Source organism: Arvicola amphibius, chromosome 9, assembly GCF_903992535.2.
Source record: "Arvicola amphibius chromosome 9, mArvAmp1.2, whole genome shotgun sequence".
Classification (NCBI taxonomy): domain Eukaryota; kingdom Metazoa; phylum Chordata; class Mammalia; order Rodentia; family Cricetidae; genus Arvicola; species Arvicola amphibius.
Window position 1 is genome coordinate 30,688,511 of NC_052055.2, and position 12,292 is coordinate 30,700,802.

Sequence of the window (12,292 nt, forward strand, 5' to 3'; positions counted from 1 at the left end):
AGCCAGGGTGGTTATGAAGCTGGGCTCACCAATGGCAAGTGTGTTCTGTTTCTTATTTTCTCATATTATCCCTAGAAACAACTCAAATGAGATTCTAGGTAGCTAGACAAATTCACGAGAACACTGTTGTGGTTTACACTGTTTGTTCAGCTTCCCCAATGTCTCAGTTACAAATATCTCCTGTGTCCTGCCCCACCCCAGCTTCATCCCTCCATACCCTCTGTCTCCTTCTACTCCACTCTGGAATTCAGAGGTATGGAAAAGCATGACAGAGCTAAGAACTGAGCTGGTCTTAAACAGCTCTGGCTAGTTATCCTGCTGTTCCCTGGAGGCCCTACTTGAAATAATTGAGTCCTGCCACCAAGAAAAACTTCTCAAGGAAGAGTTCTGAGTCCAGCACAGCGATATGAGCTGCACGGCCAATCAGAGTGTTGGCAGTGTTGGGCAGAGCATGGAACACATTATGTCTGATCAAAGTGCAGCCCTTAGCTTCCACCAGAGGGCCCAGGAGGTTGTTGATCATTTCTGCATACACTGGCCCTGGAAGAAGGAAAGAAAACAGAGGAAGTTAGAGCAGAAGGTTGCCATATAGGCTGGAGACCAGCTCTGCATGTGTGTTGGCAAAGCCCATGAGAGACTGAGTTCCAACCTCATGCTAGTGGGTGCAAATAAATGAGGTATGGAATCTAGTTTCTCTTCAGAGATTGCACTTGGTAGAGTTATCATGCCTTTCTTGGGATGACATAGCTCCCTGGCGTTAGACATCACAGTACAAGTGAGAGGGATTCCTAGAAGAATGTTGTCTCCCAGCAAGGGACTAAGAGGAAGAAGACACAAGTAAATAATATCAGAGGTTCAGTTTCTGCTTCAGAAGCCCATGGGGGCTGGATCCATATGTGAATCACTTATGAAAACTGATGCTTCCTGATGTCAAAATTTAAGGCCAAGCAGCATTTCATTATCCCCTGATTCTGATGATGTGGCGGGGGTGGGGGGGAATGCAGGCTTTTTTGCTATTGGGTTCCTTTATTTTTATAATTAAAAGACTCAGTTGACTGCAGTTCTGTCTAAAAAGCGACTCCGTTTCAGGTTTGCTTTAGAAAGCGGGACATAGAATAACAGAAATCATCGAGCAAGAGCAACATGACCACCGGAGCCTACAGTTCACATCGCTCCTCCATCAACTTCATTCCTGCAGCATCTTCATGACAGACTTCATGCCATACAGGCACACCTGCTGGAAGGATACTGAGGGCCAAGGCGGCTTTTTGACTCGGTGGGGAAGGTGGAATCCACAAACTATGACATAAGTCTCTAGGTGTCCATTCCAACTAAGACTTGTGTCATAAAGTCATTATAAGGCTCAGTTTTCACAGAAAAGGGCAACCCTACTGAATGCTCCCGTCAAATCACCCCACTCCAGACACTGCTCCATTCCACACCAACAATCTTCCACTGCTCCCCTCACTCCTCAACTTATCATTAGTGCCCTCCATCGGGGTTGTCCACCTAAGTGGTAGGATGCTGGACTGGACCATATGCAGAGAGCTCTGCTTTTAGCCTCTTATTCTCCTCGTGCAAGGTTTTGATAGTTTTGAGGCTGAGGAAGCTAATATACAAACTGAAAGTGTCTTGGATTTCTTTGTGAAAGTATCTGTCCTGATCTTACCAGTTTGTCTGAACAGAAATGGCTGTGGTTGGAATAAAAGGAATTCTGCTTCCAAAGAGCCTCTGTGGCTGCTTGAGAATAGCAGCAAATTTATGTCATAAAATCATATGCGCCAAGTACGGCTTTTAGAGAGGACATTGAAGTCCCTCCAAAGTCAGCATAAAAGACCTGGAGGACAGACAAGGGTGTAAAAGGATGGACTCTAGGTGTAGCCTGGCTGCTGCATTCATAATTCAGAGCAGTTGTTTGGCTTGCACAATATCAAGCCAGTTAAAAATGAATGGAGAAAGGAGCTCCAGAGGCCCCAATCCTATGAGGACGTATTGCCTCCAGATGGCTCTTGAGGGCTGGAGGCTCAGTTTTCGTTAGAAGTGCAGCCCCCGGTAGGTGACCCCAGTTGGTCACCACATACCCATGTGCTTATGAACATTAATTGAACTCAGTGGATTACTAAAACTAAAGACATGAAGTTGGATGGAAAAAATGTGTTGGGTAGTGCTAGTGGAAGGGGTTGGAGAGAGGGAAAGGGGTGGGTATGACCAAGATATATGTATAAATGCATGACATTTTTAAGAAATAAAGATAAAACACTTTTTAAAAGGAATGGCTGATAGTGTAATAGGGAAGCCATGCTTGTTGGTGTGGTCAGAAAAGTCCTGTCTCTTTTCACAGATGCCTATAACAAGAATTATACCTGCGTGTTTTAACATAAAAAGAAACAGAAGGAGAATACTGTTCTACCAATTTTATAATCTGTTTATATTATATATACAGCAGGGCCTGAAGCATGATTGATAAAAACTTAGATACTGTTGAGATACATTGTTGCCTTAACTCAGAGGTGGTTCCTAGTAATTATTTTTAAATATACATAGAGCATCCTTAATTATTTTTCTCAAATAAAGCACCCCTTTGCTGTTGATTAACTTTCAGGCTGGTATAAAATTGTCTGCACAACAATCTGGTTACTAAAAGAAGTGACAAAGAGACAGGGGAGGTCAGGAGATTCATCGCAGAATTTGTAGGAGCTGGGATTTTTTAGCAGTACTTAATGAAAACAAAAGTAATGGACTAAACAAAATCTTCCCACGTGGTCAGGTAAAATTATGAATTAAAACATGTGGCTTTGATAACTCATTTAAAAGTGTCATGTAAACATGACCATAGAAAAGAGGAGGGCGCTGTTTCTCTCCCTAACACTGGAAGGATTCAAATTGTAGATGGATATCCTTTAAAGAGGAGCAGCAAGTAAATGTCTCCAAAACAGGAGAGAATGGTATAAAGGGCTGCATCTTAGCAATAGCAAAAACTCTCAGATGCTTGTAGAATGAGTCATTCCGATTCTAGAGGAAAACATCATCTGCAGACCCTACTGGGTATCCAACCTACGCCTCTCTTTTCCTCTGTGAAACTGGAATTACATCTCTCACCACAAGGAGGAAATGAAACATGCAAAAGACATAGAACTGTCCCTGACATACGAAGACCACAGCGCTCAGCAACTTTGCTCTAATACAGGACAGGCATAACTTGCCAGCACATGCCATAAGCTCACAGGACATTCAGGAGCGTCACCAACACGAGGTTCAAATCTGGAACTGAAGCTTGCAGGGTAAGCAAACGGGTGTGGTTATATTTATATTTAGCACCTGGTTATATTTAGCACCTGGTGCATGAATTTAGGGGCCCTGTGTTAAGCATTTACAAAGTTCAAATGTCACCAAAATTTCTGGAGGTAAAAAAACTAAGAAAGAAAGCTAGTGAATGACCACAGAAGGAAAAGGCTTGGCAGTCTTCTAGCAGTGACATGGTCTTCTAGCAGTGATGCATTCTGATCAAATCTGAGCTTAAAACCAGGTCACTAGCTCTTTTACTCTGGTCTTAGAGTAGAATAGTGTGCTCTGGGAAAATAATAAATCTAAAAATCAATCAATCATCAAAAAGCATCAAATCAACTTTGACTTGATAATTATTAGTATATGTCTTTAAATTAATATCTCAGAAACGGAAGAGATCCTTAGGCACTCTGGTAGAACAGGATAACTGGAATAATTACTTTAAAAGACAATTTGCTTATTTATCACTATTTTGGCTTCGGTAGCACTACACAAACACACAAAGGCTCCCGCTGCAATGGGATTTTATAATGGTTCTAAATAAGAAGGGCCATATAAGTTCAGAAAATTGTAAATTTTTATTTAGGTTGTAATATATTCAAAAAATAAGCAGAATTTTAAAAATGATTGTGTATTATATAATAATTTGATTATAGGCAATTAAGTATAACATCATGCTAAACAAACCATGATAAAAAAACTTGTAGCTCTGTGTGTGGTATGTGTGTGCACACACGTGCACCTGTGTGTGTGTGTGTGTGTGTGTGTGTACATTGCTGACTGTGTGTGAACATGGGTGAGTGGAGCAAAAGGTCACCCATCATCAGATGTCTTACTCCCTTGCTCTCTGCCTTATTGTTTTAGAGAGGGTCTCTCACCAAATCTGGAGCTCACCAGCTGGCTAAACTCAATGAGCAGTGAGCCCCATGACTATTCTCCTCTCAGCACTGGGATTACTGATAAGCGAAGCCATCTCCAGCCTTTCAATGCTTAGGATCTAAACTCAGATACTCAAGCTTGTACAACAAGCACTTCAACTACTGAATCATCATCAAAGCCCTGGAAATTGACCACTTGTAAGTCGACTCATGCATACAAAGAAAATAAAAGAAAATGAGGAGAAGAGGGGGAGTATAGGAAGAATTAATTATGATCACAATTGGACAAAATAGATTTGACTTCTCCAAATACTCTATGAATGAATACTTTTCTATTTTTTCAGATTTATGTGTGTCTGTGTGTATAGGTCTATGTGACTGTGTGTGTGTCTATGGGGGAGTGAGGGGAGGGGAGGGAATGGGGAAGAGGGGAGGAGGTGAAAAGATTTTATTAAAAATAAATAAATAAATAAATAAATAAATAAATAAATAAATAAATAATAAAAGAAAGTCCCTGTCAAAAGGAAATGTAGCTTACCTGTGTGTCTGTCTTTGAGGGCGGTTTTACACATTTCGATCCTCGCTGAATGAAATGGCACGTAGCGGTCTTGGGGAGAAGCAACCAGAACAACGTTTTTAAAATACTGCAGCCCTGGAACAAGAAGGCAGGTGAATGCTTTCTAGCTAAGTCCTTTACACTGACACCCCCTCTGGGTTGTACACATTTAGAAGTCTCCCCCAGAGAGTGGCAGTGAGGAAATATAAGACACTGTGCTGTACCTTTGCCCAGAACTAATGCTCCGAGTGTCAATACAAATGGCTCAGGAGGAGACATAGCAGGCACTTGTGAGAAGCTGAGAAGGGAACTCAGTATGTTAGGGCTTTTGTGTTCTGGACGTAAGATAAAGCCCTTGACCTCAAGAGTATAGAAGCCAAGGTGTTTCACTGTGAGCACTGAGAGAAATGCAGAAAAAGGTACCTTGCAATGAGAACAAAACCTGTCTCTGCAAGCTAGGAAATTATGGAGCCTACAGGGAAGACGGTTTTCTCTTTCTCTTTCTTCCTGTCTCTTTAATCCTAGCCTCTCCTCTGTCACCTGCAGTAGGAAAGCCTTCCCTTGCCTCCTCCAACTTCCCCTCCTCCAAGCTTGCCTTCTCCAGCCTCACTCCACTCCAGCATTGCCCTCCTTCTTTGTTTCCTACAGGGAGAAAAGACAATTTTGCAACCTGAAGTCAGCACAGCAAAATGACGCAGCCCTCAGTGGTCATCGTGGACATCTGGGAACAGTGCACAGCACACTGCATTCAGCCCCCACCTGAAGATGGAGCGCTTCTATTCCTACCTACAGTTGAACAAGACACTGGCTGACTGTTCTTGCTGACCCTCTCTATAGGGTCTCACTTCCATATCCAAGGTCAGAGCTGAGTATCACACACTGGGGCAGAATCCAGGACAATGGCTGGCTGATATGGACCCAGGAAGGACAAAGGTAACCCCGAGATCTACTTCAGTACAGAACTGGAACAGCACTCCAGCTCTTGACTGCTCCATGACTGAAACAAGTTGAGCTCATTGCAATTCAGCATCTTTGTATGCCCAATCCTACCTCTTTCTTCCTGTAGCAGCTAACTGAATAATCCTCTTGGAACAGGGAGACACAAGTACAAAAGGAATAGCTTGAGCTTGTATATGACGTTGATACAGGGGGTATCAACAGCTGTCCTTCTGGACATAGACTACCGGTCCATTATTGATGCTTCCCTCTGTCATGGACTCTATAATCTAGGCTGGGTTTTCTCACTACTCTACATCATCCACCACAGGGTTAGGAAAAATAGAAAAGGAAGCTCGCGAGGGAACTTAAACAATGCTCTACCCACTCTTTTTGAGGATGGATCTACATGGGGTGAAGATGGATCCATACATACAAGGTGAGGGTGGACCAGTCCTGGCATGCCAATAGAGTATACCACATGATTGGCAGGGAATAGAAGTCACAGCTTCTGTGTACTGCATCGGCCCTGCACACGCCTTGGTTCCTGCACTATACAGGAAGCAGGTAGAGACAGGCTGACACTTTGGGTAGCTTCTGGCCTCTCAGCAGGTTGAAGAGACACTGCTGGACAGTCTCAACATACCTCACAGGAGCGAATGAACACAGTATCAAAGTGAATCTATCTTAAGGTCTCATCCGCAGGGGCCTAGTAAGCCACACACCTGTTTTTTGGCTAAGTTGGTAAAGGAAACATTTGCGCAAATCAGCATTGTCCCTGAAGGTCAGCTGCAAAAGGGAGCCAGATTTCTTCAGTTTCTGCATGAGCCACAAGCCTAGGAAGAGAAATGGAAAAAAGAGGTCAAAGTAGAACATCATGTGTCACTGAAGATCAGGTGTCTGATATATCACACCCCATCATATTCCCGAGACAGGGTCTTTCACTGAACACAGAGGAAGGCTGGCTGCAGCGAACCCCAGAAACCTTCCCATCTCTATCTGCTCTCTCCATAGCACTGGGGTTACAGCTATGCATGGGTGATGGGGAAACCCAGATTTTTGTGAGCATTCTAGAGACTCGAATCCAAGTCCTCATACTCCTGCAGTCAGTGTTCTTATCCAACAACTCATGTCCCCAGTTTCCAAATTTACATTCTTAGTGTTGGTAGTGGGAATATTGGTAGCAGGAGTATAAAGTTGTCCTGCCGAATTACACAGTAATGGCTTCTCCATCCATGACACCAGGCAAACTCTGATAGTCATTTGGTATCCTTCAGTAAAGGCAGACAAAGGAAAGAACACCCAAAAGTCCACAGACTGGAAAACTCCTCCCCGTCCCTGCCCCTTCTTTCATTTTCCGCTTTCCTCCCTCCTCCTCCTCTTCTTTCTGTTTCCTTGTTTTATTCCCTCGTCATTCTTTTTTATAGTACTAGGGATCAAACTCAGGGTCTTTGGAATACTAGGCAAGCATTGTAACATAAGATACATCCCCAGCCAGGCAGTGGTGACACACGCCTTTAATTCCAGCTCTCGGGAGGCAGACGCAGGCAGATCTCTATGAGTACAAGGCCAGCCCGTTATATTATCCATAGACAACACTGTAGATTCATTTTTATATAGCATGTGCATTTTATTAGGCAGTAAAAACCAAGATAATGGTTTTTATATAAACCAAGATGATAGAGGTGATATAAAACATGAAGAAGGATTTTATAGGTTACATGTACAAACTATGAGAGACTTAGGAATTCTCAGCTTTTTGAATCTGTGAAGTTTCCAGAAGCAATAGATACTGACATATAAATATGAACACACACCTATATTCCATGAATATCTAAACACACACATAACATATGTGATGTGATTAAATTAATACTGTAATATATGTACATATATACTGTAAATATGTATACACATATGCAAGCATGCATTAGGCGCACACAGTCTCCATTTCACAGAAAGTAAATGAATATTATAGAGTGAGTGGCCTTAGTTAAATTTAATATTTGGAAGACAGACTCCTATGAGAGCAAACAGTATTTGTCTGGATATCAGCTTAATATATTTTTCAGTTCTACCCATTTATTCCTGAAAATTTCATAATTTAATTTTCCTTTTTGGTTGATTAAAACTCTCCTGTGTATATGTACCACACTGCCATACCAAATCTTCCCCCACCATCCCACATTAGGGAGAGCCATAAGATTCCATCCATCACTTCTTCATGCCTCTGATTAACTCTGAAGAATAATGAGGGTGACGAAGCCTTACCTGTACTGACCAGGGTGCTGTTATTGTACAGAGTCCCCAGGTGAGGCCCAGACAGTGACAGGAATGTGTGGAGTTTGTTGAGGTAATACCGGAACCGGGGCCTTGTGAGGACGGATCTGATGATAATGTTACCAAGAGAATGACCGATGAAGCTGTTTAGAGGCAGAAATGATACATGTGAGTTTTGGCAGGGAACCACTGCCCAGGGATGGGCTAAAGTGATAAGCACCAAGATCTTAGCATCTTCCCCCAGTTACAGAAGACCTGACATAAAAATGGCCCACTACAGACTCACTGTAGTGAGTGCTTGTGCTTGTGAACGGAAGCGCTAGGCAAATAGAGTGAGGTACAGGAGAACTGTGGTGTTTACCTCATAAGTCCATTATGAGAGCAGAGTCCCTGATGTGTAGTCCCCAGACCTCCTCTCAGCCCATCTGGGGACAGCATCGAGTTTTTTTCTGAAATCCATCTATCTAAGCACTGTGCTCTCCCAGCCATTTACAAGATGAAACCCCCATCTCTTATACTTTCCCAAGAGGTTACTCCATCATCTCAGCTCTGACTACAGCACTGACTCCACTCAGCCCCTCATTTCTCTGCACATGTATTGAGCTGTCTGCTCCCTCTTATACTGACTGACCATTCTCCTACATGCTCTGTTCCAACTTCCCGCTCCTTCCAGACCCATAAATTCAATATGCCGTTCAGATGTCAATGAATCATTTCTCAAAACCCTATAATTGACAGGTGTGCCATCTTACCGCCTCTCACACTATACATAAAACCGGCAAAATAAAGACACAGATGTTAGCCTATACAATTGTATTGCCTGAACTGTGTGATGCCATCACCACCAAACCACTGCTGACCTCAGAATCCTTATTTGTGAAATAAATACATGATCTCATAGCCCTGGAGGCTAAAAACAACAGCTGACACCATGACTTTAGTCCCCTGCTGATGTATCTACATGCTAAAACAGTACCAGCTAGTCTGAGCTATCTAAATTTTTAGACCAAGCTTTTGTGATATTTTGAGGATACAACTGGCACTGGCTGAAACCCTCTCACTGGATGGGAGAGTCCTGACGGGTTCTAGCACATTATTTTCCTGATAATCCAATTAAGACATAACAAAGTGGCGGCTCAAGGATTTGAAAAGTGGGCAAAAAGTTGCACACTTGGTCCATGGCAGATCCTAAACTTGTGATAATTCAGACATGAATTCAAACCTAGAGACAGCTGTTCTAATTTTAAGATACTTAATGCTCCACAGCAAGATATTTATTCTTATCATTGATATTATGAGAGATATTCAGGGGAGAAACCAGACTTGCTCACTCATTCTCTCCTATCTAAAAGTAATCAGACACATTAAGAGCCCAAAATTCAATTACCATAGTGCCTTATAGAAGTATCTAAACATTACTATATGGCAAACACTCAAAAACATGTCACCCATCTTCCCTCAGCATTAGCTACCTGTGGTTTCCTTTTACCTAATTCGGGATATGGAGAGGTTGTACAACTGGATGTGTTGAATGATTTCATCCAGCAATCGATCTGTCATGGTATCAAAATCTGCAAATGTGTCCATCTGGAAGAAGAGGAGGGGAGAAGATGTTGGGAGAAGTTTTGGCTTCTATTTAAGAAATCCTCTTTCATTAAACAGCGTGACTTTTTTTTGGAAAAGTATATAAGCATCTTTTATGGGCTACATTTTGAGACATAACTTCCTGGCTGCCCAGAACAGAAATAATCACACAGAAGCTGTATTAATTACAACATTGCTTGGCCTATTAGCTTATACATCTTTATAGCTCACTCTTATCTCTTAACCCATTTCTATTATTTTATATTTTACCACTCGTGGCCTAGCAGCAAGGTTCTGGCTGGCAGCTTGTGTCTTTACATCTAGGTATTTGAAGACATAATAGATTGGCCTATCTAACTAAATTTTAGGAATATTATTGGGAGCAACACAGACAAGTATTTAGGGCCATATCTACAAGCAAAAGATATCCTTCATAAACAGCGCTGGAGCAACAGCATCTTGGGATGTCTGAGATTCCAGCCAAAAGTTCTAACAAATATTCATTATGGTGGTGAAGCAGCAAGTACATCTAAGGAAGGAGCATTATGTCGATGGTCACCCATCTCTCTATGAAGCCTGCAGCATGAAAGAGACAAAACACAGTGGTGCTCTTGCTATGCTTCATGAAACACAATCTTATCTGTAGCTCTATTTTCCCAGAGGCTGTATCAAGGTTCTGTGGCTTCTATAGCCTGAATCTGCATCTTCTTGCCTTTAAAAATGGAGAATGCAATATATTCCTCCTCATATCTTAAAGAAATCTTGAAATGACTGTCAACATACCTAAGACTGGTGGCGCTATTATCATGACCTTCTAGTCTCCGAGAGCCTCTTTGCTCCTTTTCAAATTAGTTGTTTGCATATTCATTATTTTACAATTGTGATAATGAAGACTGTACTTAGTATGATGAGAAATGCTCTGAAAACCACAGTAAGGACAGAAACAATAATGGGACCTCCACAGCCAGGATGCTTTGAAAGAATCATTGCATTCTGAGCCCTTTATAAGACTTACAATATTTAAGCAGTGAAATAGCACAGTAGGACTTGATCGGTATTGAAACAAGTCCCTCTAGTTAATGACTTGCAGAGTCCTGGCTCAAACAAGCTTGTGGAAACCATGCAAAATCCAGATGTCCTGTAATGTATCACAGAGTATATGGAGGGACACACGATGAAGGCTAAATTCCTGGTCCAATCTCTGCTATTAACTACATCCATCATCCCTGAAGAGAAAACTTCACTAGGGTAAAGTCAACACAAGATCAAGGTACACTGATCAGTCATTATTCTACCCCCTTCTCTAAATGTCCTGGGCTATATCCCTCAGGACACTGGCACATATAAAACATGTCCCTCAGGACATAAATGTTCTGGAATTTTGTATGGTAGCTCTTCAGGTTAGGGGGGAGGATTCTCTGCACATGCCCTAGGATTCATGCCCTGTGCTATAAAGAGCTGGTGCTGTTGGTAAGCAACAGAGTTGCTTTGAAGATGGAATAAGGAACAATTAACTGGGACAGTTATGCTGAAAATAGTGTGCCCTTGGTTGATGGTTCTCTGAACCCCTCCTTCCTCACATAGTACCTTATACTGCTTGCCATGTAAGCTTGGACATAGAATGTCAAAAACAGGCAAAGAAATTAAGCACAATCAGTTAAAGGATAAGCTGGGTATTTTGGGATTTTGAACATTTATTAATTGTGTGTGTGTGTGAGAGAGAGAGAGAGAGTTAGTTCTTACTTTCTAGTATTTAGGACTCAGGGATTGAACTCGGGCTATTTAGCTTGGCAGCCAATGCCTTCACTCTGAGTCCTCTCTCTAGCTTGACTTCTCAGCCTTGATGTCTGATGACTCTCTGCATTACTATCACTTTCATGAGGCCTCTTGCTTGTTAACAACTCTATTCCTCTGGCATCCTCCATAAGGATGCTTATGACTCATTTGCCCCACTCTCTGGTCATCCTTAGCTCTTGCTCATTGATTTGCTAGTGCCTTTTTGACTCTTAGAACTTTTCACAGTTACAGCCTCGATCTACCATGTCTGATTAAAAAGCAATCACAACCTGGCTCCTTTACTTTGTATAGTTGCAGGTGACAGTGCTCTGTCCCCACTATGACTACATGCATGACCACATAGTAGGTTCTATAAGCTGCCATGTTCCCAATGTCTAATTAAGCCAAAAGGCTCCAGTCAGCTAATACATGCTAGCTCTTATCATTAATTCATATTTTCCTTAGCCTCCCAAAACAATACAGTAAGGGTTTTTTTTTTTTTCTCTAAATCACCCAGGAACTTTGTTATTATCCTTGAAGATTCCCCATTCACTTCATGTGTCCACACATCATCTTGGTGCCTTTAGGAGACTCTTTCAAACCCAATGTTCTCTCAACCCAAGGTTTCTGCCATCCTACCTGATTTTTTTCAGACATTAGGAAGTCCAATTTTCCTCCAGGGAGACCCAGTTCTATGAAAGTCTTCACCAGCCGTAGGTCTGCACTGTTCCCTGAAAATGACAGATGACCCCAGTCCTATAAGTAATCATAAGCCACAAAGGATTTCTTTCTCACCATTTCTAACAGTATAATTAGATTTGTTCTTCATTTTTGACCAGATAATAGAAATAGCTGAAGTAGCTCCCTATCCTCCCCTCTTGCTACCCCAGCCTTGCTTCAATGGAATTATTCCTCAATCTGCCACATCAGTTTTTTTTTCTTTCCCAGAACACCACTCTCTAAATAGGTTTTTGGAAGGAGCTGCCTAGTGGCTGGG

The 12,292-nt window shown here is 42.1% G+C and overlaps 1 protein-coding gene across 1 annotated transcript in view; it reads right to left on the minus strand.

The window, feature by feature from the left end:
• Positions 1-334: 334 nt before the first annotated feature.
• Positions 335-12,292, minus strand: part of Fam135b (family with sequence similarity 135 member B) — a 164,021-nt gene continuing 152,063 nt past the window's right edge. The window contains exons 14-19 of the mRNA XM_038344082.1: positions 11,935-12,026; positions 9,425-9,522; positions 7,927-8,078; positions 6,381-6,491; positions 4,702-4,815; positions 335-540 (exon numbers count right to left, since the gene is read on the minus strand). Coding sequence (XP_038200010.1) covers positions 335-540; positions 4,702-4,815; positions 6,381-6,491; positions 7,927-8,078; positions 9,425-9,522; positions 11,935-12,026 — 773 coding nt within the window. The remainder of the gene's footprint in view (positions 541-4,701; positions 4,816-6,380; positions 6,492-7,926; positions 8,079-9,424; positions 9,523-11,934; positions 12,027-12,292) is intronic.